The following is a 24009-nucleotide window of genomic DNA, read 5'->3' on the forward strand; positions in this document are numbered from 1 at the left end:
ACTAATCATGTGTAATAACGAACCTGTATGTATTTTAACCTGTTTTACAAATCTATATGTATTAAGTCTTACGCTTCTTACGATAACGTGTGAAAATTACTTAGGTACGACCTTAGCCTACTGGTGAGTGAGCGGAGTGACACGGCGACCCAGTGGCGACTACGAGTACTAGGCGGAAAAACGTAGTGACCACGCTGGTTGCATGACTGCATGAACCACGAGGCCCTTTTACCGGAGTACTCGTGATGACACCGTTTCGTCATCGTCAACATCAATGTATATGTCGGAGACGGTCATTAGTTTCGTAGCTAAACGAAACGCAGCACGATTCTCGACTGAGCCCTTGCTCGCCCACCTGCCCTGGTAAAACTGAAAAGGCCTCCGGGCCACCAGCAATATCTCAAACATAAAAAAAACGATTCCCGAGATGTGGCAGCAGGATTGCGGTATCGTCGGAGCTCGGCTAACTTCGTGCTACGACAAAGCCTAGCCGATGGAGATGCGTAGACGCCATCACACTTACCACCCAGCCTTCTTGAAGAGCGGTGCCTCCGTCCTAAAAACTGTCATTCGTTTTCGTTTGCTAACGTCAAGAAAATAATTCTAAATTGTTCTAAGAAAACAAACGTGATTGGTGTACTCAATATTTCTTTTAGCTCGATCATCCTATTTGCCCCCTACGATGTCTGACGATGGTGTTAATAAATGTGGTTTCGCCGACATATATATACTAATTTAAGGCAAAGTATCACACAGTGTCAAAGTCAAACAATTCTTTAATTTAAATGTAACAGAATTTCTTAGTGCAGCAGCATTAACAAAACAATTTACTCCCGTTTTCACGTAGTTGTGGTTTAAAAGATAATCGTATACCAGAAATTATCAAAACAATGATATCTATAGTAAAAATCGTCAATCAAAAAATTGCCAAATTTCAACTCTTTGTACTAGAAAATATGTAAAAGAAAGCGTGAATTGAAGAATCTGTGAAGACAAATGAAATGATAGTGGTGGTGATATCTGTCACAATGACATTTAGAAACCACAATCAAAAAAAAAAATACGATAGAGCTGCGGTCTCGTGTTTCGATGCATGAAAGTGTAAACTGATATTGATTTTTCATTATTTATTATGTTTAATTTCATTATTTATATTATGTTTAATCTCTTGACCTGACTGGTTGACTGAATCGTCAACGTTAAACCTAAACTGATGGGGCTAATTTGATATAATGGCAGTTGATGCTTTTTAAGCCTCCTTCTTCCGACAAGGATTTCACACTAATTTCATTCATGAATTTTGAAGTAACAAAGTCATGAAATTCAATACACATACAAATATAGTTTAAGGAAAAATGCTATTAATAATAAATACATAATGTAATGGCTACACAATGATTCAACCGTCTAAACTAACCTCTAAAAAGGTCTTCACTAAACGCATACTTTTTTCCTCTACCTATTTACTGATAGCCCAAGGGGCTATTTCAGCTACGCAACTACCTGAGATAAACTGCTAGTACCGCCCTTAGCAGAAGCAGTGCTTTGCAGAATCTACCACTGGATCGGAATCTCAACCCAATGAGAAGATCTGGCGAGAAACTGTGGGTTGTGTCAATGGGTTAGTTCATCCGTCAAACTCATCGTTGTGATCTACGAGTTCGACGAGGACGGGGACCGGTGCTTGAGAGCCTAAAAGCTCCGGACGCCTACTTCAATAACAATAGTAAATCTTGCAGATTTAAGGAGAAACATCGCAGCTTTACTATTTTATTGCACCACCAGTATTTTGTTATGAAATATACTTAATAATAAACTTTCGGATTAAACAATATTTCATTGTATTAAATTATTCGCAGAAGCAAATACGATTATTAACTAAGTTTACTAACGAAATTTATGCGTTCTAAATACAAGACGCTTCGAAGAACCGTATGAAGGAAACAATGTAGGTTTCCAAAAAGCGTTATTTAGCTACTGCATAGCTTTTATCGCATGCCTTGAGCGCGGCTTACTGTAATCATGAAATTCCGTAACGAAAAAAAACTTACACCCCTCACTCCGCCTACGATGTAGCTCGCGTTCAACACATTCACACGTTGCGCTTGTGTAGTGTTTGTGAATAAGCGCGTGGCGTGACGTCACACTGCATGCGCATCATGAAAAGTCTGCCCATCTCTCTCTCGCGCGGTCTAGCTTATGAGTGTGAAGGGGACAATTAAGGTTTTGCTTTTATTAATGTTTAATATAGCGTGGTCTTGTTTTATTATTTTCTTAATATTAAATTATCATTGTCTAATTATAATTGCATAAGTTGATAAAAAATGCTATGCAATAGCTTTACCGCGGCAGTTCCCGAGTGCGGAGAGCGGGGTGTAAGGTTTTTTTCGTTACTGAATTTCATGATTCGGTCGCCGCGCTCAAGGCCCGCGATAAAAGCTATGCAATAGCTTAAAAAATAAAAGATTAAACTGCAAAACTAGTTTTAATTATGTCTACGACTCGGAAAAACCGTAGAAAATTCTAGTATTGATTTGTATTAACTTAAGGATGTAATTTACTTAAGCAATAAAAACAGTAAGAACGCCCTTTCCTGCACTTAGAAATAAACATAACACTTGTGGTACTATTGCTTTTCGAAGCGGCGAGCGATATATACACAAAAACATATTTAGGCTTAGTGACCCTCAAAATTTACGGTAATGTATTTATAATAACATAAGACGGAGGTATTGTTATTATTATAATAAAACACAAAAGGCATACTCTAACGCCACGTCGACAACGCTTATAACCTATACGTTGTTTGGTACGTTGGCTTAACTGAAAAAAAAACCATGATCATTCAAAGTAATAATGAGAGCTGAATGAGAGTTGTCGCAACGTCTGTCTTAGAGCAAGTCGTGAGACTGTAGAAGGATGTTGTAACTGTGTTTGTTTTGCAAAAACAACGCCTCAGGCAAGGCTGTAGTCATGACGCGAGCGGTATTTCATCCGGATCTAACCAGTTCCATGTATTGAGTACAGCCTTCACTTACTTATATTCTAAGAGTTTCTATTTGCATCATTATTGATATTGGGTATAGCCACTTGAGAAAATTCACTCATCAATTTATTATAAAATTATGTAATTCGTTTCGAATTGGTGAGTACATTTTACTGGTTTAGCAAATAGTACTACTTGCATTACGATAGGTACAAAATTATTAGTCTTCATGTTAATTATAACTACTTTTATATTTTCCTCTTGCGTTTTTATTGTATTATTATTTCCGCCAGTTAGAATATATTTCTGTTTTCTTGGTGACGGATGACGGAGACTAATGTTATTGGTTGATCATTAAATACTGTGCTAACTACCGTCTATTTTTCTATAAAAATATTACCTCTAAACTTTTTTTCATCTTTACAGATAAAGTTAACGGACAGCAATCAGAATTAATAGAATAAATAGACAATACGCCATTAAACAAGTCTAATGCATGGCAATTGATTTAGTAACGCAAATATGAATTTTCTTTTTTACCATAAATAACACCATTAGGATTTATTTATTTAATATATATTTGTACACACAGCTGTTAGAAGAAACACGACAATAAGGATACAGAGTACAAGGGCACTACTTATTTCATGTTGAAATCTCTTCCAGTAGGCCCGCAAAAGGAAAGAAGAATTAGGAACACAAACCTAGTGCATACAGTAAACATTACACATAATAATATATACATATTACAAGATACAAAACAATATACATATACATATATACACACATACATATACTTACTTTATATTATGTTACATATATATACTTTTATTTCATATGGTAAGGATAAATAGTGTTCTTTATCAGATTTCTTGATTTGTTATTTTTCCGCATAAAAAAGTAGTTATCATATCTAGCCTATTTACAAAATATATAATAAAAGAAAAAGGGCGGTGAGAATGAAAGTTGCAGAAAAGAAACTGCGCAGATTCGAAGGAAAATTACTGAAAATCACGTTCCTTAAATAAACATGAATATTTCGTTAGCTTTGTTTATTCACGTGCAATGTTTACACTGACACATTAATGTCGTTGAACTGAAATTAAATTTTCGTACGAAATTGCTTAAAGTTTAAAAAAAAGAATCTCATCTATCAAAATTAAATACTAAACAAACATTATTCTATATAATTGTAATGGCTACTGAGTACACAAAGATGTGTGTGCGTCACTCGTGCAACAAAAGTCGTAATTACGGGTATTCCTTAGAACTGTTATTTTTAACGGAACAAATGGCGGTCCGCGCTTTTGATTGCCGGTCACGCGAGACTCGAAGCCTTGAGAGCAGGCAAAACAAACACCGCGATGTACCTATATAACAACAATATTTGTTTTTTGTGTATATTCTTTGTAAAATGTTCCATACTTAACTTTACCAGTGCCAAATTAGAATCTTCTCATATAATATGACTGTTGGAAACATAATAACATGACAAGAACATTAATTTTCCAGTTTTTTGTAGTCTACCTATCTTCCAGTGGTCTTGACGGGCTATTCTGGCTTCACCTTAACTGGTGCAAGAGCTCATGGGGCCATGGGCGCATGGGGCTCAGCCTGAGAGGATTTACTGAAACCTGTCCCAGAAACAGCAGTACTGCGACGAATCTACCAAATCAGGCTCACTAACCACTAGAATAACGAAACCAAATCCGGAAACTCATGAAGTCAGCGTCGGAACGGTACTTCAATAAGGCTATGCGTCATGATAATCGCCTTTTCGTTGCCGCCGCTGACTACTCCCCGAATCCTGATCACGCAGGAGCTAGTCACCGTCGACGCCCTAGACAGGTTCTTACGGATCCATCAGATTCAATAACCTTTGCATTAGACACCTTTAGCTCTAACACTAGGAGTAGAGAGCCCGGTAACCATATTCCACCCAAATCCCACCCCTCCTGGCTGAGCCCTTGCTCGCCCTGGTAAAACTGGAAAGGGCTACCAGTAATCTATCAAACATTAAAAAAGTAACGAAACCGACCCGGGCCATCAAAACATTATAGTATTTTGCCAAATGATATAAAAAACGTTCGTTCGTGTGTCCTTTAAAAAACTTTCCACATCACAGTTGTATACGAATGCATTATTCATTCTCCCAATGCTGTTTGGCAGCGAGTCTTGTATGCTATTTTTAGAGTAATTGGATTCTACGTAGATTATTCTTTTTAATAAACAGAACGTGCGTTTTGCAACGCTTTGCTTGTGCATCCGGTTTGACCACGAATCTAGAGCCGCCGGTGCGTTTCAAGTACGTGTATCGAAAGAGACTAAGACGACCTGTTTCGCTTGACACAGTATGTTCAAGTGGAAAGCAACATCTGTGTGAAGCAATGAAGTAACGTTTCGCTGCCGTCAAAACATGTTGCGCAACTCGATCGCATTCCGACTCGGCTACGGATGTCACTTTCCAGTCTTGCTACTTACTTGAATTTCCCTCAGATCTGAATAATGTTTAACGGCCGTCTGGTGTTGTGGTAAGTGACGTGGTCACTACACAAGGGGGTCGCGGGTTCGAATCCCGCCAAGGGAAGATATTTGTGTGATAAATATAAATGTCTTTTCCTGGGTTATGGATGTATATTAAATATATGTATGTGTATAATAAAAATCTTACATTTATATCCGTTATCTGGTACCTGTAACACAAGTTCTTTACGAACTTATTACGGGACCAGTTAACGTGGCGTGATTGTTAGTAAATATTTATTTATTTATTTAATACGTTTTCGGCATGTAAGCAATATTAAATAAAATATATATATGATAATTTTCAAAAATACAGTTAATGAAACGCTTTCTAATCTGAATTTAAATCATGACGTATACCTATTTACATCAATTAGAAGGCACTAAGCTTCTTAAATACACTTGGAATCTACATTTAATGTAGATACAATTAACATCTGTGAAATACATTCCGACAAAGATGTGTAACGCAATGAAATTTTATCCCGAGGGAACCAGCCGCTCCGGAAATGACAACAGATTCAATTTGTAAATGAGTAAGTATTAACAATTTAGTTTCAAATATCTACATACCAACATACGTATGTATTTGGTTTTGTAATGCACATAGAATAAAAACATTAAAAAAAAACATTGAACAAAATATTGTACACGTTGCTATCAAATAAGAAATATGGTCGTACTAAGGAAATTAAAATTCATAATATGAAAATAACATTACAGGTTTGTTTTTAGTTCATATTTGGTTCGACCACAATAATGTTAGAAATACAAAAGTGTTGTTTACATTTACATTGAAAACATTTACATATTTAAAATATTATATGTATATTGAAATTATTTTCCCTGTTATAAAAACATAACATTATTTCAATACAGACGCGAAATATGAACGTTATGTAAGTTAGAAAGTAACTTTGCCTTGAACAAACAACGCTCGGAGCAGAAGTGAAGGCAACACTGAAAGTCTACCGTGGATGCTGCCCTAAATAAAATTTAACTGATTTATGAATTTGCAACCAGAAGGAGAGAGTATATTTTTATTTCATTATTTTTTTGTCGTATAAGCAGACGAGCATACGGCCAAGCCGCTGCCTATCGTACCTACCTGTTTCGAAGTCTGAATAAAATAAAACGTCCTGAAAGTGGTTGTTTATGTTACCGATAAAAAAAAACTTTTACAAAACATTTTCCAACCTTGTTTACTTTGAGAAATATCCATTACAATACAGTTAATTCAGAGCATCCATTCGATACATTGACCTCGTTGTTTGACAAAACAACACAACTGAATTCCACGTGATTGCTTTTATAGTGAAACGTAGCACCGCGTGATCCGGGGAAACTTAAGTAGTACCTGCGTACGTAATGTACAACATGAAAATAACGTATTCTCCTAATGACGGCCACGTTAACTACGTGGCGTCCGCGGAGCTGCCGTCACGTTGAGTTTGTTTGTAAACACTTCAAATAAGTGAAGGTTACTTGCATTGAAAACTAGTAGTTTCACTTTGCTCGCAACACGACACAAAGAACGCTGAATAAGCATTTCATTAACACGCTTTTATTAGCCTGATATGTATGTATGTTTGTATGTAATAGAATGTTTGAACGACATTTTGACGTCTGATTAACATGAAAATTTGCATACGCTTCAAGGACCGATAATAATATAATAATATAATAATTATATTACTTCGCCTTGATACCCTGGCCAGTATCAACAAAATAATAAAAGATGTAATTAATTGTTATTTAATGCATTTTTTAAAATTCTTATTTTATTTTTTAAACATAATATGACATCGTTTTTTTCGTTTTAATTAAATTACGTTTTGTATTCTACTTTAGAAATATTATGATATACTCGTGGATAGTTTGCTAATTTTAAGTTTGCTAATGATAAACAAAACTGTAAATTATAGATTATATTTTTTTTGCATTTCCAACAAAGGGTCTTAGGAAATGAAATGAAAATCGCAGCAATCTTGATATTGCTACTAATTGACAATATGAGTTAACAAAAATATTTTTATAAATTTTATTCGTGTCAATAATGACAAGAAACACCGTTAAAAAAACCACTAAGCTCAAGTAAAAAAACCAGAATGTTTTATATATACATATAAAAGGAATATCGGGTAATGAAATAGAGGCCAAAGGACACATCATAATATTATATCCGGATATTAATCAGAAGATAAATTCGGCTATGACAACAACACTAGTTTGTAGTCAGATATCGTATGTACCCGTCATGGTACGAGTATCTTAATCATATTTTCCTGCCCAAACGTTATTCTGGTGCAACTTAAACCAAAAACAACATGTCATGAATCAATATGAGTGACGTCATTTTTTTCTTACCCGTTGACTCCGGCAAACGATTACCAGTTAATCCATGCGCTTGTCTACTCATTTCTGCCATTAAAAAAAATCTATGCACGATTTTATGCAATATTCTACGAGCCTACAGGAAAATATCCGTGGAATGGAAAGTCAGCGGCGTAAACAATTTTTAGAACAGTCACAACACACCATACAAGGCTGCGTTCGTTACTTACCTCGTTCCGCAATAATGGCCTGGTTACGTCGATACGGCGCCTTAACCTAGTTGTCGATGTCCTTGTTTGCCATCTGCCGTCGTCTCAAGCATTCCTAGAAAAACGTAAACAATAATTGATTAGACTGCAAACTTTTTCACTAAGAAACGATCAAATTAAAGGAAAACAAACAAGTATTATGAAATTTTTGTAATCGGAAAGAAAAAAAACAATAGAGAAATACTTATATTTTTTTTTTTGTTTCTGACAAATATTAAGCGAATAGTTGAAATAGGATTGTGATGCGAACCCCTGCGAGCTGACGGCACGTCCTGAATGAGTTATCATTTTATATAAATAACTACCTAATCAATCTACCGTGACTTTGTACTATTATTGATCGAAGTTATTCACGGTCTTTTTCTGCGATAATGGGACAACATAATAATAATAATAGGTTGGAGGGATAGTATATTCGCATTTAATATACAAATTCAAGATTTTTTATACATTTTTTATTTCAATGTAATATTATATGTGCCAATTTGTTTTCAGACATTTTTTTAACAGTCACCTTTATTCTGATACCTGTTCACAAGTAATAGTGACAAGTAACATATATACACTATATACTTATGTGAACTGAACGACAAACAACGTTAGATTAATAAAACTTATGAAGCCGGAAGACTGATAAAAATTAATTACTTTTCGGGAACAGCCATCAATGTTGAATTCAAACCTAGACTAATTAAAAAATAGACAGAGTGCGGGTGAACTAATATTATTTTCGGAGAAGCATTACGTGTGCGGCTTGAGCCGTACTGCTTGTTAAAAATGTACATGTCTGACTTATCCAGATTTTTTTTATCTACGAGCAGAGAAACTAAAATTGTTTCTGTCTAACGAATAATTGAATTAAACATTTTAAAAAGCATATATTTTTATTGTACCGTCTAGATTAGCTTTTTTAGTTTTTTCGTGATTTAAGTCCTGACGACATTACGGGTATGGGCTAAACGTGAAGAATATTGTTATTTCGCTAAGTTAGTGTTTCATCGGATTTCGGATTCATGTTGGATTTTATGATGTTTGGCATCTGTAAAATTGTAATTTTGTAGGGAAAGTAAACAGAATTGCTTGTCAGGTTTTTCTAAAAAATACTAAATCAGTAAAGTCCTAGCATTTTCTTGAAAATTTGGTTAAAAGGTAGAGTAATCAATGGCCGTAAACTGAGGGTAACCAGAGGAAATTTTATGGTAAATTATACTAGTGTCATAATATGTGTATTTAGAGTGTAGTAGAACAGTCGCTTTTGGTTGCTACGTAACTCACAATGCCTTTCAAATTAAGTTAACTTTCAATGAATATAGTCAGAATGACGACCGTATACTGGTGGGGGGACCAAAATATTTAAAATTAAATGGAAGAGTAAGTAATTCATTTTTTTAATAGCAACAAATCGTACAAAGTTATTGCCTAAGTCCTAACTTATGGACTATTTCAAACGGATTTTTTTGGAAAATTCAAATCTGTAGCAGTGCGTTTATGTTTAACATGTAACATGTGTAACAACAGTTTGCGGGGCATTGATATAATCTTAATTTAACACTAAACTTATTATAGACACTCTTAAACAATTTTCTCTATTTCCACAATTAAAATTTGAATTTAAACGCATACGAAGATATAGGTTTAATAGGTCTTATAGAAGATAAGTCGAGTTTCTTCGTCTGTATTAAAACAGATATTATATGTACGTTAATATTGAAAAGCAAATAAATTAAATAATTGCCTACATAAGTTTATGAATAATGTAAAAAAAAAGCGAACAGATAAGCCCGCTTGTAACAACTTCTGTAAAACTTCTGCACTTCCTTACTTTCTGTATTTTACGGCGCATGTAACTCCGCTTAGCCTACCAAAAATCGGTTGCTCATAAATCTTAGCGGCATCATAATTTGCTCTTAACTGAGCATCAAAGCTTACTCTCCTTTGCTTAATTTCTTACACATGCCTACTTCACATTTTTCTGTCACATTTTGTGATTAATTTAAGAGCCAGTGGCGTATTGCTTTTTTAACATAATCCTTATTAATAGTAATAATTCATATACAGGCGCCGGTGCGACAATTTGATTGGTATTTAAATCGGTCGTTCCTAAAATCATGGTTTCTTTTTCAATTGATTAATAGACCTTTTCATATAACACTGGCTGGTTATGTGGTATTGGCCTGAAATAACACCACCCCAACTATTTCTCTGAGTGTCGTTAAAGGCGACTAAGGTATTCGCTGGAGAATGGGTCGCCAACCGGCATTCACTGGTAATAGGATATATTCTAAGCCCGCACCACTATGCTGGCTATTTTCGCCGCGAAGCATTCACGCCTTCCGATTTTAAGGTTAAGGCTGCCGTTATAAAAAAAAAATGAGACTATGATCTTATGCCTCAAGATGGGTGGCGGCCTCTTTCTTTCAGATTGATATTTCGCCACGAAGCATTCACGCCTTCCGATTTTAAGGTTAAGGCTGCCGTTATAAAAAAAATTGAGACTTTGATCTTATGCCTCAAGATGGGTGGCGGCCTCTTTCTTTCAGATTGATATCTATAGGTTCCAGGTATACTTATTGCCAGGTGGGCATGCTCGTTTACCCATCTATGCAATGAAGAAGTTTTGGTTTATTATTATTATGTAATTATATATAATAGTTTGCATTTAGTGCGTTTAGAAATTGATTCGAGATTTTTTTTCTCTGAAAAGTTGGCATAATTAGTTACCTATAATCCTTCAAATGTAATAATGTGTGCGCATGTACTAACTTCAAAATAACATTTTTTATATAAAATGTGTGTTTTTATTTCTATTCTGGAATACATTCATTTTTCTTATTACAATATTTAATTTCGTATTTATAATTAACACTCGGATCAATTACCTTGTAACGAAGTCAAATGAGTAGACAGATTGCAAAGGGGTCGAAATTACCGATAAACAAATGACATTCAAATTTCAATTGACAAGATTAGAACCAAGGTCGTCTAGTAAACGTACCTACCGATTTCATGAATTTTTGGTTATGTACTATTTCCTTGAAATCTAATCTGTATACCTATGTATAGCTGGTATAGTTCTAATATGAATGACCTTAGCTCTTATAAAAATAGAGGTTTATTCAATTAATAACATACACTTTACCTACTTACATACCATTTCAACTTCCAGCTATTCTAAATTTGACCTCGATTGTTTTTTTTATACACTTTTAACACACAGCACGTTTATTGTCTGTTTTTACCAATATCCCCTTTTGTATTTGTAATCAAATCCACAAAACAGTGCACATAAACTATCTTAACACGATTTTTTGCTATTTTCCTTCAAAAAATCACGATGTGTGTCCACTATCAGCCATTCAACTCAAACGTCAAAGAAAACTCTTAGATAATTTTAGCGCCATCTACCAGTTTTATTGCATAACTCAGCAATAATCCCAACATGAATATTTTTTCACGATTGAATTAGGTAATTTCTGTTTAGCAGCACAGTTACTTTTATTTATCCGCCGACAGATGTCACTCCAAAAAGAAATTAATTTACTAAACATTCTATATGTATACATACGAACCCGTCGCTTGCGACGAAGGGCTCGACGAGCGATTTGACCCATAGACACAGCAGAGTTTCTCGCCGGATCTTCTCAGTGGGTCGCGTTTCCAATCCGGTGGTAGATTCTGCGAAGCACTGCTCCTGCTGGGGTCAGTGTTAGCAACACTCCAGTTTGAGCCCCGTGAGCTCACCTACATGTTAGGGCGAAGCTGAAATAGCCTCTCTAGGCTATCAGCAAATAAAAAAATAAGGAAGCCTAAGTACTTAAGCTTCGAGGTCCATGATATGCGCTGCTCGAAGAGGGTAATGGGGAGAATGCCGTTGGTGTTACTTGCCTGATACGGTGTAGCATAGTCGTTTATTTTTTGTTTTTTTTTTATTGAAGCTTTACTTGTGGCCCGGAGGCCTTTCCAGTTTCACCAGGACAGGTGGGCGAGCAAAGGCTCAGCCAGGAGGGGTGGGATTTGCTAACAGCTACCCGAGCGCCTCCGAAGGAGACCTAACAGCTCAAGAGTAGCTGCTTCGCGAATGAATCTACTACCGGATCGGAATCGCGACCCGCTGAGAAGATCCGGCGAGAAACTCAGCGAGCTGATTCATGGGTTAGGTTGCACGGCGAACTCTTTGTCGAGTTCGACGAGTACGGTAACCGAGGTCCCTAAGCCTGCTCCTAGTGTTAGAGCTGAAGGCGTCTAATGCAAAGGTTATTGGATCTGATGGATCCGTAAGGACGTGTCTAGGGCGTCGACGGTGACTGGCTCCTGCGTGATCAGGATTCGGGGAGTAGTCAGCGGCGGCAACGATAAGGCGATTATCATGACGAGTCGAAGTATTGGGAAGGCGACCTATTTTAAAGACCGCGGCTGCGTTTTTCATGTCAATGCATTCCATTTCATAGTCCGCAATTTCTCGCCGGATTTTGCGGGTCGCGATTCCGATCCAGTGGTAGATTCTGCGAAGCATTGCTCTTGCCAGCGCTAATGTTACCAATTCTTTCAAGGTTGCGCCCGTGATCTGATCTACCCATTCGCGCATAGCTGGAATAATCTCTCTGGTTACCAGCGAATAGGTAGGAAAAAAATAAGAGGCTCGTAATAAAATAAAAGAGTTTGCAATAGTTATACATCCATTTATTATTCAGAATTTAATACTGTATTATATAGAGGAAATGCACTTCTCAGAAACATTCAGAAGACTTCCTTTGGGACAATTTGATAGGAGCTTCTCTCCTTTTAATTTTTATTTTAAACAATAATACAATCATGAAGATCTGCATTGCCACATACTTAAAAATCTATGTATATTTTTCACTAACGCATTTATTTGAAAATAAATTCTATAAAAGCACGAAAAGTACAATTACTTATGAGATATTGGGTAAATAAAATTTAGTAAATCAACAACAACATAATATAATCGAACTGTTTATACTGCCGCTGCCATAATTTGTCAACAACATTTTTCATCACAATAAAATGAAACAAAATGAAAAAAATAGATATAAAGATGAGTTGGTGACCTCACAGAAAGGTGTTTTGACACATATCTAACATAGTGAATACAAAACGTATTTTTTTTATGGAAAACATATAGCGAGATAGAGAGATATACTACCAATATAAAATACAGACAATTCATTCAGTCAAGTGGAACATGTACAAAATATTTTATATTTATTAATAAGAAATAATCAGTCTTGTTTAGAGAAAACATTTTGTCAAAACGTGTTTCCGCACGCCTTGATATTATGTATATCACAATACAATATGTCAGATATGGTGTCATCCCTTCTCTTGGACGTAACTAACGTACATAAATTGCCTGCTACGCTACTTAGTGTTATTATCACAGTTGTTTAGTAGAGGTGGGTGCGCTAGTACTTTGTACATAATAAATATAGGATTCACCTGCAATCAGCGACCGTTTAACTAGACTCTTGTAGACATCAAGACTCATTCACTTTATATCTAGCTTGGCCGTTCAATGGATCATGCTATGTCAGAAACAGATCTGATGGAATAGCAACATAAAATACCGACAGGCTAGTATTTTCATCTTTGAGACGAAGAATAAATATACATTTTATTCACACTTTCTTTGCAGTCTTTCTCTTATAATGTACATAAATAATGCGAATCCCGAATCTTTCGAAGTTATAAAAACGAGATCCACAAACACGTTGTTCACCCCTAAAACTGTTATTATTCAACCCTTTTCTACATCTTACAACAGATGCATTTTAAACATTGAGATAATAACATTTACGTCCCCATCAACTGATTCAATTTTGTCACCGGACAGTTATGGAAACTAAATTGAATAACAACAAATTACCGAGTCTTATATCTAAATATTTTATTCGTGAACGAGTTGCGAGCTCTGTCACAAACCTATATGAAATTTGTTAAATAGTCAAAAAATATTTCGTCTTGTAAACACATTCCAAGCCCAGCATGCATTTTAGCATTTTTATTTTAGTAATAACAATTGACCAACGCAACGACAGGTTATTTAATAGTAATGAAATATCACAGATTCTTTTCATCTTTGAACATGACGGGATCAATATAGGTTCAAAGTATTATATGAACCAATTTCCATTAGTCATGGAACCCATTATTGAACAAAGGTACAGTAAATGAACCACTCAAATAATGTCAAATACTCAAAAAAACAGGCCACTTATTTTTCTAAAGCAATTAGCAATGTATTTGAAAATTTTACTCTCAACAGCCTAATCTTCCTAACTTAAATGCATGACGACACATTTACATCCTTTCAATATATCCTTAAGACTGTATGCGTTGTCTGGGATCAATTGACACAGACTATAGTAAATTCTAGGCATAAAATCCAAGTACACTATAAAGATCTAATCTTTGATAAAAAAATAACTTCTAAATCAGTGACTTGAAATGTCATTGACATCACATTACTTAAGAAAAATATTCACAATTTTATCTGGCAATACAGATTGTTATTATAAATTACAAGCATTTCTTTCAATGCTTCTTTATAACAATTACTATTCGTTTCTTATTACTAAGTCCCACGTTGTCACTGGATTTAAATTAACAAATAAAATAATTTATATTATAAAATACTTTCCTCCGCAATTTCGTTAAATTTTTTCTATAATCTTCTACATGTTTCGTGCATTTCGTACATCATACAGACATTTTTAAAGAAAACAAGGGTTTCCACGATTACACAAGAGTGGTACCCATGACAACTACTCTAACAAATATAATGATTAATCCTAAATGTGGAACTGCGTTTTTATAATTTAATTTTGTTCCACTAAATCTTAGATATTCTGGAAATGAACTGTATTGGCCATTTAAATTTTTGCTGCAGATCAATAAAATATAATTTTCTCAATGTTTACATAATTCTGTGTTTTTGGAATATAATTGTAATTTTTCGAACCCAAATTATAATTGCATTTAAAACTTGTGAATCAGGCCAATGCAGTGCAGAATACTAATATATCTTACGAAACTAACACACACATTTATAATTTGAAGAAATTCAATACGGGAAGATAAGAAAATTCCCCTCATCTCAAATGTATTACATTTAAATACAAACACCAATAGCTACAAGCATCTCATTTGTGAATTAAATAAATTGTATTTGTAATTTTACCCCTTTACTGTACTCAGATCTTGAATGATAAATTTAATAGGAGCACACAAAGTTAAAATGTTCTTTTGAATCATTTGATTATTAATATCTCCCAATGATAATGTAATATATTAAGTAAACAAGAGCAGAGATGAACGAATTTTTAAAAACAGCAAAAAAGTATTAACTTGAAATCAAATTACTGTTGAACAGGGGCTGCATATAGTAGTGGCCCTGGGGGCAAGTGCGGGTAGGGAACACCAGCGCCCACGGCAGCTTGATATCCACAGGGTCCGCCCCCACCGACACCACTACCGTAAAATTTTCCACCTAAAAAAACAAATTTTAGTCATACATATGTATATGTCCCTAACACTGAGTTAGGGAAGACTCTAATCAAAACTAACATTAGTGTTCATATACTAATTACATACCAAGCATATCCTGATGATGTGGATGCACCTGTGCGTAATGAGGAGGTGTTGCAAAATGTGGAGGTGGGGAACCAAATGAAGAACCAGAGCCACTGGCTTTGTTGCCATTTGTACCATTGTTACGATATTGTTGCCCATTATTACGCTGGTCTGCAGAAATAAAAAAATTTAATGTAAATATTTTAAACATTATTTTTCACTTTCATTACATATTATTAAATATTACTCACTGTTGAAGGGCCGTTGACCATATCCATTTTGGTTGTAAGTATTTTGGTAACCATTGTTATATCCACCTTGATAATTTCCCATGGACTCGAAAACATTGGGGCTTGGGAAAGGTACTTGTTTCTGATAGTTGTTTTGTCTGTAACTCTGAATTCCTTGGTTCTGGTTAGAAAATCGTGGTGCCTGTTGGTTCATGCTACGATTTTGGTACATGTTTTGACCATCTTCAATGCTGCCATTGGCCATTTTGTTGTTCCATTGGTTGCTCATTTGCTGTGGTGAGTTGGATCCACTATTTTTATCCTTGCGTTGTTGCCAGCGATTCCGACCTTCAGAAAATTTCATAATTAATTATCTATAGATTTCATAATGCTACTTCACTTTGCCAAATACAGAACTAGGAAATTATTAAAAAAAGTAGTATTTAATTTATACCTGAATTATTGTTATTATTTCTAGCCATATCAGCTAATTTAGTTGGAGGATTTTGTCCAGTTTCCCGAAGTACTGCAAGCAGACCTCGAGCTTGGCGGCAATCACCACTCGTGAAGTATGTATATGCAGTTCCAGATTGTTGGCACCGTCCAGTACGACCTAGGATAATTAGGAGGTAGTTGCAAATTTTCAACCTTTTTCATATCTTTTTTATATTAAGCTAATAGTTTTTAAAATCACATGCTTTTAATTATTATAATAATGACCAACTTGTGATTCACTGTGATTGTGTCGACAAGAATTACTACAGCTATTCTTGCTGCATCAGTCACTCTTCTTTATTAAAAGTCTGATTTGTAATATGTTGTATTCACTAAAGGTTACATTGTGTTACAGATGTAAAAAAGCAAATGTAAAGTTAGATCAATATGTTGTTATTACAAATTTTGAGTCATTTGATGTAAGAAATTAAACATTGTGCCTAAATCTAAAAACTATAGGCCCCGTGGATTGTTTAACTCAGTGGATCTATACTTGCAAAACACCAACCAATTCTATGAATATAGTCTTCCGAAGAGTTAGGGTAGTCAAAATTTACAACAAATTTGACATCTTCAACATCAAGACCACGAGCTGCGACATCAGTAGCAATCAGAATGGTTGTTGAACCATTTCTGAATTCTGTAAGAACAGCATCACGTTCAGGTTGGGATTTGTCACCATGAATAGCAAGTGCCTTATATCCACCGCGTCGAACTGCACGTGCAATATCATCCACCTAAAACAAAGCAGCAATGTAGATTTTGTTGCAATTTAAGGTTTATGTTGCAATTTAAGGTTTAAATATGATTGAAGGAAAATAATATACCTTTTTCTTTGTCTCTACAAATACAATTACTTTATTTTCTTTTTCAGAAGCAATTTCTTTTAATAAATTAGTTAATTTTACTTCCTTCTCATGTTCTTCACAAATCTCAATAATCTGTTTGATGTTGTTGTTGGCAGACAAGTTTAGGGAGCCAATATTAACTTTGATGTAATCGGTCAAGAAATCTTCAGCCAAAGCCTGTATTTCCTTAGGCCATGTGGCAGACCACATCAGTACTTGACGGTCAGGGCGAATCTGTTCAATTATCTTACGGATTTGAGGTTCAAATCCCATGTCAAGCATTCTATCTGCTTCATCCAGAACTAAATATGTGCAGCGTCTTAAGTTAGTAGTGCCTCGTTCAAGGAAATCAATTAACCTTCCAGGTGTGGCAATAACAATTTCAACACCTCGCTCTAAATCTCTGGCTTGTGGTCCTTTTGGTGAACCTCCAAAAAGGCATGTGTTTCTTATGCAACCACGAGCACTGTAAGCCTGGGCTACTGACTGGATTTGCTGTGCCAGTTCTCGAGTAGGTGCTAAAATAAGCGCAATTGGCCCATCTCCTCGCTGAATGCGCTGTTGATGAACAATATGCACAGCCGCAGGCAACATGTAAGCTAAAGTTTTTCCTGAACCAGTAGAGGCAATACCAACCATGTCACGTCCTGATAAAGCTATTGGCCAACCTTGAGCTTGAATACCAGTGGGCTCTATCAAATTTGGCTGTTCCTTAATAGTGCTCATAATGTGGTCGGGGAAGTTTCCTTCCTCAAATAATTGGTTAGGACGTGGGATATTATTGCCACTAACTGTAATCTCTTTTGTAACACGGAATCTTTGCACATCGTCCTCAGAGCGAGCATCTACATTAACATGAGGCTTGTAAAAGTCTTTCTGAATAGGTTCTAATTTAGTTAGATCCCACATTGGCTTCAACAAGCTATCACCAGGATGTTTTGCTTTTTTGCTCTGTAGTTTGCGATCATTCAAAGAATGTTGAACAGAGTTTGGACTGTAAGATTGCCTAGGAATAAATTCAGGCTGCTCATTCCCATAGCAATTCTGGTTGTTGTATGTTTTAGGCCCATAATTCTTGTTATAATTTTGTTGTTTAGGACCGCCAAAATCATTTTTATTGCCATATTGCATATTTCCTGGTGATTTGTCTCCATTAAAGTTGTTTTTCTTTGGTGGTTGGTTACCATTGTTAAAATTATTTCTGGGTCTAAATTGTTTTGGACCACCAAAATCATTCTGATTACCATCATTTTTAGTATTATAATCATTCTTTACTTCATTAAAATCATTTCGAGGTCTGAAGTTTTTGTTCATCATATTAGGTCTTGGTCCAAAGTTTTTAGGTCCTCCAAAATCAGGAAGACCTTTAATGTATGGAATTTTACCGAATTGTTCATTGCGGTCTGGCTGAGGCCTGAAACTATTATTTTGCATTAACATTTTTTTAATAAACACCATGCAACGTGTGCTTGTGGAAAGATTAGGAATTGAATTTTTTTAAGCGAGAAAATGCTTTTTAACCTTTTTCGTTTTGTTATCAAATTCCATGCATCTAAGTTGTTAACATTTTGTGATGAGGACCTTTCTTCAGGATTAGTAATCATAAACTGTTTTCAATAAACCAGTTTTAATATTATATACATTAATTAGAAGATTTGAGTAATTCACATTTAACTAAAAATACATTAATTACCAACCCTTCGAAAAATAGAAAAAAAATACAAAAAGTAGGTATGTATATAAGTTATTCGACTTTCAGACGCTATAAATTTGTTTGCTCTGTCTAGTGAACTCCAACCTCATTTCACTATTATGTTAGAAAAATCTAGTAAGATCGAAGAAAGGCGTAGATTGAGTATTGATTTTCGGACGAAGGTTCGTTTGCGCGATGCGCCCATTATGTATCAGCTGCTCAGCTGGGCAAGCTAAACAAAATGGCCGCCGCAAAAATGTGACTGTGCCGTTCAACCATGAGTAAACAGAACTATTAAAAATAGAGACAGTAACAATTTCTTACATCGGATGTTGATTGTGAAACCCGTTGTACTGCATTTTGATGGTGGACAATCGATTTATTAGCTTCGAAGGGCTTTACGGTCGAGTTGGTATCTGGAACAAATCGTAGAAATCCGCATAAGAAATCGTACAACTAGCACTATTTAATTATTCAAATCATTAGAGCACATTGAAAATAAAATTACCTCTCTTATGAGAGAATTTAAATTTTTTTAGAGTGTGGTCATTCACGTATGACCCTCTCCAGACCCCGCAAACGAACAACTCAACAATGGCCGCTCGCTGCCGGATTGCACAGAGGGATTAACGATCGGGTTCTGAAACAGGAAATCAATATGAACAACAGCGAGTTGCCAGATACAAAAATGACCACGCGTCTCTTCAGTAAATCGACTGTAGTATACTGCTTAATGTTTAAATTAATACAGTTTTAAACACTGCAGTCCGAATTAATCCGCAGTTTCCCGTCTAAATTATCCGCGAAATATATATACTGCTCAGCGTACATATATAATATTATAATAACATGTAAGCAGAAGCATTTCTAATTCTTATTTAGGGACTATTTCGTTTGCATAGCCTTTCGTCTGTAGAAATGAAATGAAAAATGAAGGACAGTAAAACGATTTTTAGAATAGATCTAGTTATGACAGTTTATTCAGCAGTCATTTTAGAAGGGCACTGAACAAATTTTGCCATAGGCAGCGGCTGATAGGTGGCGGAATTTATGCTGTGTATGTCTATGTGCTCTGGTAACCACTTAACACCAGGTGGCCCTGAGTTCGACCAACCGTTTAAGCAATAAAAAAGACTGATTCCACGGACTGCCAGATTTATTGTATGGTCATCTACCAACGATGCATTAAGAAATTAAATTGCCGAACCCACAATTTTCATTAAAATTTTCTAGGTCATGACGGGGCGTATGCAAGTTTTGTAGAGTGTCACCTTATTTCTAAGGAACATTTTACTTCGCCTGCATATCATCGGGTAGAGACGTCCTAGAATGAAGGCGGCACGGTCGCGTACCGTCTTTATATGAGGGCGGAATGTCATCTTACTGTCGAGGGTGACGCCTAAATATTTGACCTTCGGGGCCCACGGTATGGGCTGGTCGAACATCGTGATTGGGCGAATGGCGGAGGCGGAGGTGTCGACGCGCCTAGTCGGGAGAGGGATGCTCAGCGTGGTGTTCGGAGGGCGACCCCTTTTGAAGAGCACCGCTGTGCTTTTCGTGGGGTTGATGTCGATGCGCCACTTCCGGAACCACTGTCCCATGGTGGTAGCTGCGGTCTGAAGTCGTCGATGAAGCAACGCCTTCTTCCTACACGAGTAGTAGATGGCGGTGTCATCGGCGAAGAGCGCCAGATGGGTCTCCGGAGACCGGGGTATATCATTGATATACAAACTGAATAGTAACGGGGAGAGGGCGGAGCCTTGCGGGACTCCGGCTGTGACGTGCCAAGTAATTTAATGTAATTGGAAAACGGCCATATTAATTTATATTTTATCTATGACTGACGAAATACTAAATAAACAAAATAAAACAAATCACACAACTTCACTCCTCAAGTTCCCGCCAAAAAGTCCGAAATTTATTTGAGATTTCATACTTCAGTGTTTGAAGCACTCATACGGTGAGTAGTGTTGTTCGAGCCCATTAATGTCTCGAAATCATCGATGCTTACAATTCGAAATATCGAAGTATCGAGTTAGTTGAATATATAACGCATACTTTTAGTGATTAATAGTGTCTTTGAAGAAAATAAAAATTGTTAAATAGATTGATTTGATGAAAACAGTACAATTATCTTTATGACGTCGACGCGAGAAATGAAATTAGGTCAAAATTATTTTTGTTGTAATCAGCTGTCCCAACCTTCATGCCGAAACCCATGGCTACTTGAAGCAGAAATGAGCAGGATGGTAATATCTATCCATGTGACTAAACTTAAGCACTACCGGCAGTGATTACGTTACATTCAAATTTTTACAACTATAGTAGAATTATTTTGTCCGTGCAGTTTGGGTCATAAAACATAGCCCGGCTAGGGCGGTGAGCATGTTGCGCGAGCACAACGCCATTATCGATAAAAACAAATGAGTCATCGAAGGCAGGTACACGGCGGCGAGGTGGTATACGAAGGGTGGTCAGACATTGTTATGTTATGAGCCATTTGTTGTACCTACCTGCAAATTATAGAACATATGTCGAAGAAAAATGTGATTTTGTGCATTCGCTCTCTGAATTACTTTAGTGACACAATGGCTACTCCTTTAATATACCAGCACAAGCACTTGTTAAATATACCAGCACAAGCACGTGCTATTATCAACAATGTTTTAAAAATTTTCACTGAAATGAGAATAGATCCCGAAAAGTTACAAAGTGTTAATTTCTGCCGTTCTCGTTAACTTGCTGCGGCGATATGTGGTGTAAGTGTTCGATTAATGATTTTTCCTTTCATTTTTATCACTAACCCACAAAATGACAAAACTAAAAACACTATCGATAACGCTTATCGACAACAATAATGCACATCACTATGCCCGTCCATAAGGCTCGTGAGTGGAACAGAGAGCGAAATACTCGCTTCACCGCTCTGATTTTTTATGACCCAAACTGCACGGACAAAATAATTCTACTATAGTGCCCATTTTTACCACAAAGCAGCAGTGCTAACAGCTGGCCGAGCGCCTCCAAAGGAGACCTAACAACTCAAGGGTAGCTGCTTTGCGAATGAATCTCGGATCGGAATCGCGACCCGCTGAGAAGATCCGGCGAAAAACTGAGCAGGCTGATGCATGACTAGCGCAGTAATACGTTCCAGTTCGAAGGAGAGCCGTTAAACTATACCATATTGAAGTCATAAGCAGCGAGCTTACTAACAATACGCAAAAAATATCAGCTTTAATGTTTATTAAACAATGAAATTCCCCATCACCACATAGGACCATCGCAGCAGTAAAATTGAACACATGTTAAGTACGTATTTGGAAAATATTTTATATTATTTTATTGGAAAATTTTATATTTGCCAGCAGGACTGGAGCATTGTCATAGATCCGCTAGCGTCATATATAAAATATAAATTAATATGGCCGTTTTCCAATTACAGCACAAGAGCGCATTATGCGGCATAACGCTCAACTAAACTTCAGCATAATTTGGCATTGTGCGTCACTGAGTCGCATTATGCTCTGTAATTAACCATTACTTAATGGTAGGAATAAAGGCGGATGGAACGTATTACTGCGCTAGTCATGCATCAGCCTGCTCAGTTTTTCACCGGATCTTCTCAGCGGGTCACGATTCCAATTCGAGATTCATTCGCGAAGCAGCTACCCTTGAGTTGTTAGGTCTCCTTTGCAGGCGCTCGGCCAGCTGTTAGCACTGCTGCGTTGTGGTAAAAATGGGCACTATAGTAGAATTATTTTGTCCGTGCAGTTTGAATCATAAAAAATCAGAGCGGTGAAGCGAGTATTTCGCTCTCTGTTCCACTCACGAGCCTTAGGGACGGGCATAGTGATGTGCATTATTGTTGTCGATAAGCGTTATCGATAGTGTTTTTAGTTTTGTCATTTTGTGGGTTAGTGATAAAAATGAAAGTAAAAATCATTAATCGAATACTTACACCACATACCGCCGCAGCAAGTTAACGAGAACGGCAGAAATTAACACTTTGTAACTTTTCGAGATCTACCTATTCTCATTTCAGTGAAATTTTTTAACACATTGTTGATAATAGCACGTGCTTGTGCTGGTATATTAAAGGAGTAGCCATTGTGTCACTAAAGTAATTCAGAGAGCGAATGCACAAAATCACACTTCTTTTCGACATATGTACTATAATTTGCAGGTAGGTACAACAAATGGCTCATAACATAACAATGTCTGACCACCCTTCGTATACCACCCCGCCGCCGTGTACCTGCCTTTGATGACTCATTTGTATTTATCGATAATGGCATTGCGCTCGCGCAACATGCTCACCGCCCTAGCCGGGCTATGTTTTATGACCTAAACTGCACGGACAAAAGAATTCTACTATAGTTGTAAAAATTTGAATGTAACGTAATCACTGCCGGTAGTGCTTAAGTTTAGTCACATTGATAGATATTACTATCCTGCTCATTTCTGCTTCAAGTAGCCATGGGTTTCGGCATGAAGGTTGGGACAGCTGATTACAACAAAAATAATTTTGACCTAATTTCATTTCTCGCGTCGACGTCATAAATGAATGTACTGTTTTCATCAAATCAATCTATTTAACAATTGTTATTTTCTTCAAAGACATTATTAATCACTAAAAGTATGCGTTATATATTCAACTAACTCGATACTTCGATATTTCGAATTGTAAGCATCGATGATTTCGAGACATTAATGGGCTCGAACAATACTACACACCGTATGAGTGCTTCAAACACTGAAGTATGAAACCTCAAATAAATTTCGGACTTTTTGGCGGGAACTTGAGGAGTGAAGTTGTGTGATTTGTTTTATTTTGTTTATTTAGTATTTCTTCAGGTTTAAATATGTAATACTAATAACGGTGGTTTATGAACTGTTTACTATCTGCACAAATGTCGGAAAATGAAACAAAGCCGCTGAACGTAACTTCTCGGATCCTCCAAAAAGTCCACTGAAAAAGTCTCAGTAAATGACCACCACATCTCATCTCATCTCGTCTCGTCTCGTCACGTCTCATTTCATT

The 24009-nt window shown here is 36.3% G+C and overlaps 2 protein-coding genes across 4 annotated transcripts in view; both read right to left on the minus strand.

The window, feature by feature from the left end:
* Positions 1–11488, minus strand: part of LOC101746352 (3-phosphoinositide-dependent protein kinase 1) — an 89047-nt gene extending 77559 nt beyond the window's left edge. Inside the window, exons 1-2 of the mRNA XM_004931397.5 lie at positions 11264–11488; positions 8074–8167 (exon numbers count right to left, since the gene is read on the minus strand). The gene's annotated coding sequence lies outside the window, so the exon portion shown is untranslated. The remainder of the gene's footprint in view (positions 1–8073; positions 8168–11263) is intronic.
* A 1282-nt stretch (positions 11489–12770) lies between these two features.
* LOC101746121 (uncharacterized) lies at positions 12771–19647 on the minus strand. 3 transcript variants are annotated; one of them, XM_004931395.5, is made up of 8 exons: positions 19477–19647; positions 19293–19384; positions 17255–18689; positions 16936–17164; positions 16387–16545; positions 15954–16280; positions 15724–15873; positions 12771–15619 (listed from the first exon to the last, which is right to left on the minus strand). In XM_004931395.5, the coding sequence occupies exons 2-8, from the start codon at positions 19325–19327 to the stop codon at positions 15489–15491; spliced, it is 2466 nt and encodes an 821-aa protein (XP_004931452.1). In that variant the 5' UTR covers positions 19328–19384; positions 19477–19647; the 3' UTR covers positions 12771–15488. The 3 variants fall into 3 exon arrangements, with proteins under 3 accessions (XP_004931452.1, XP_004931451.1, XP_062527184.1); XM_004931394.5 differs by having other exon boundaries at positions 17255–18695; XM_062671200.1 differs by having other exon boundaries at positions 17255–19384; positions 19477–19634.
* Positions 19648–24009: the final 4362 nt, after the last annotated feature.

Source organism: Bombyx mori, chromosome 11, assembly GCF_030269925.1.
Source record: "Bombyx mori chromosome 11, ASM3026992v2".
Taxonomy (NCBI): Eukaryota; Metazoa; Arthropoda; class Insecta; order Lepidoptera; family Bombycidae; genus Bombyx; species Bombyx mori.

Bases quoted from the DNA above. Each gene is read 5' to 3' on its own strand.
- LOC101746121 (XM_062671200.1), bottom strand. From the start codon at position 18,733: ATGGTGTTTATTAAAAAAATGTTAATGCAAAATAATAGTTTCAGGCCT. The intron at 17,165-17,254 runs GTATATTATTTT...GCTTTGTTTTAG, and splicing joins TTGTAGAGACAAAGAAAAAG to GTGGATGATATTGCACGTGC. The intron at 15,620-15,723 runs GTATGTAATTAG...TTGTTTTTTTAG, and splicing joins ACATCATCAGGATATGCTTG to GTGGAAAATTTTACGGTAGT.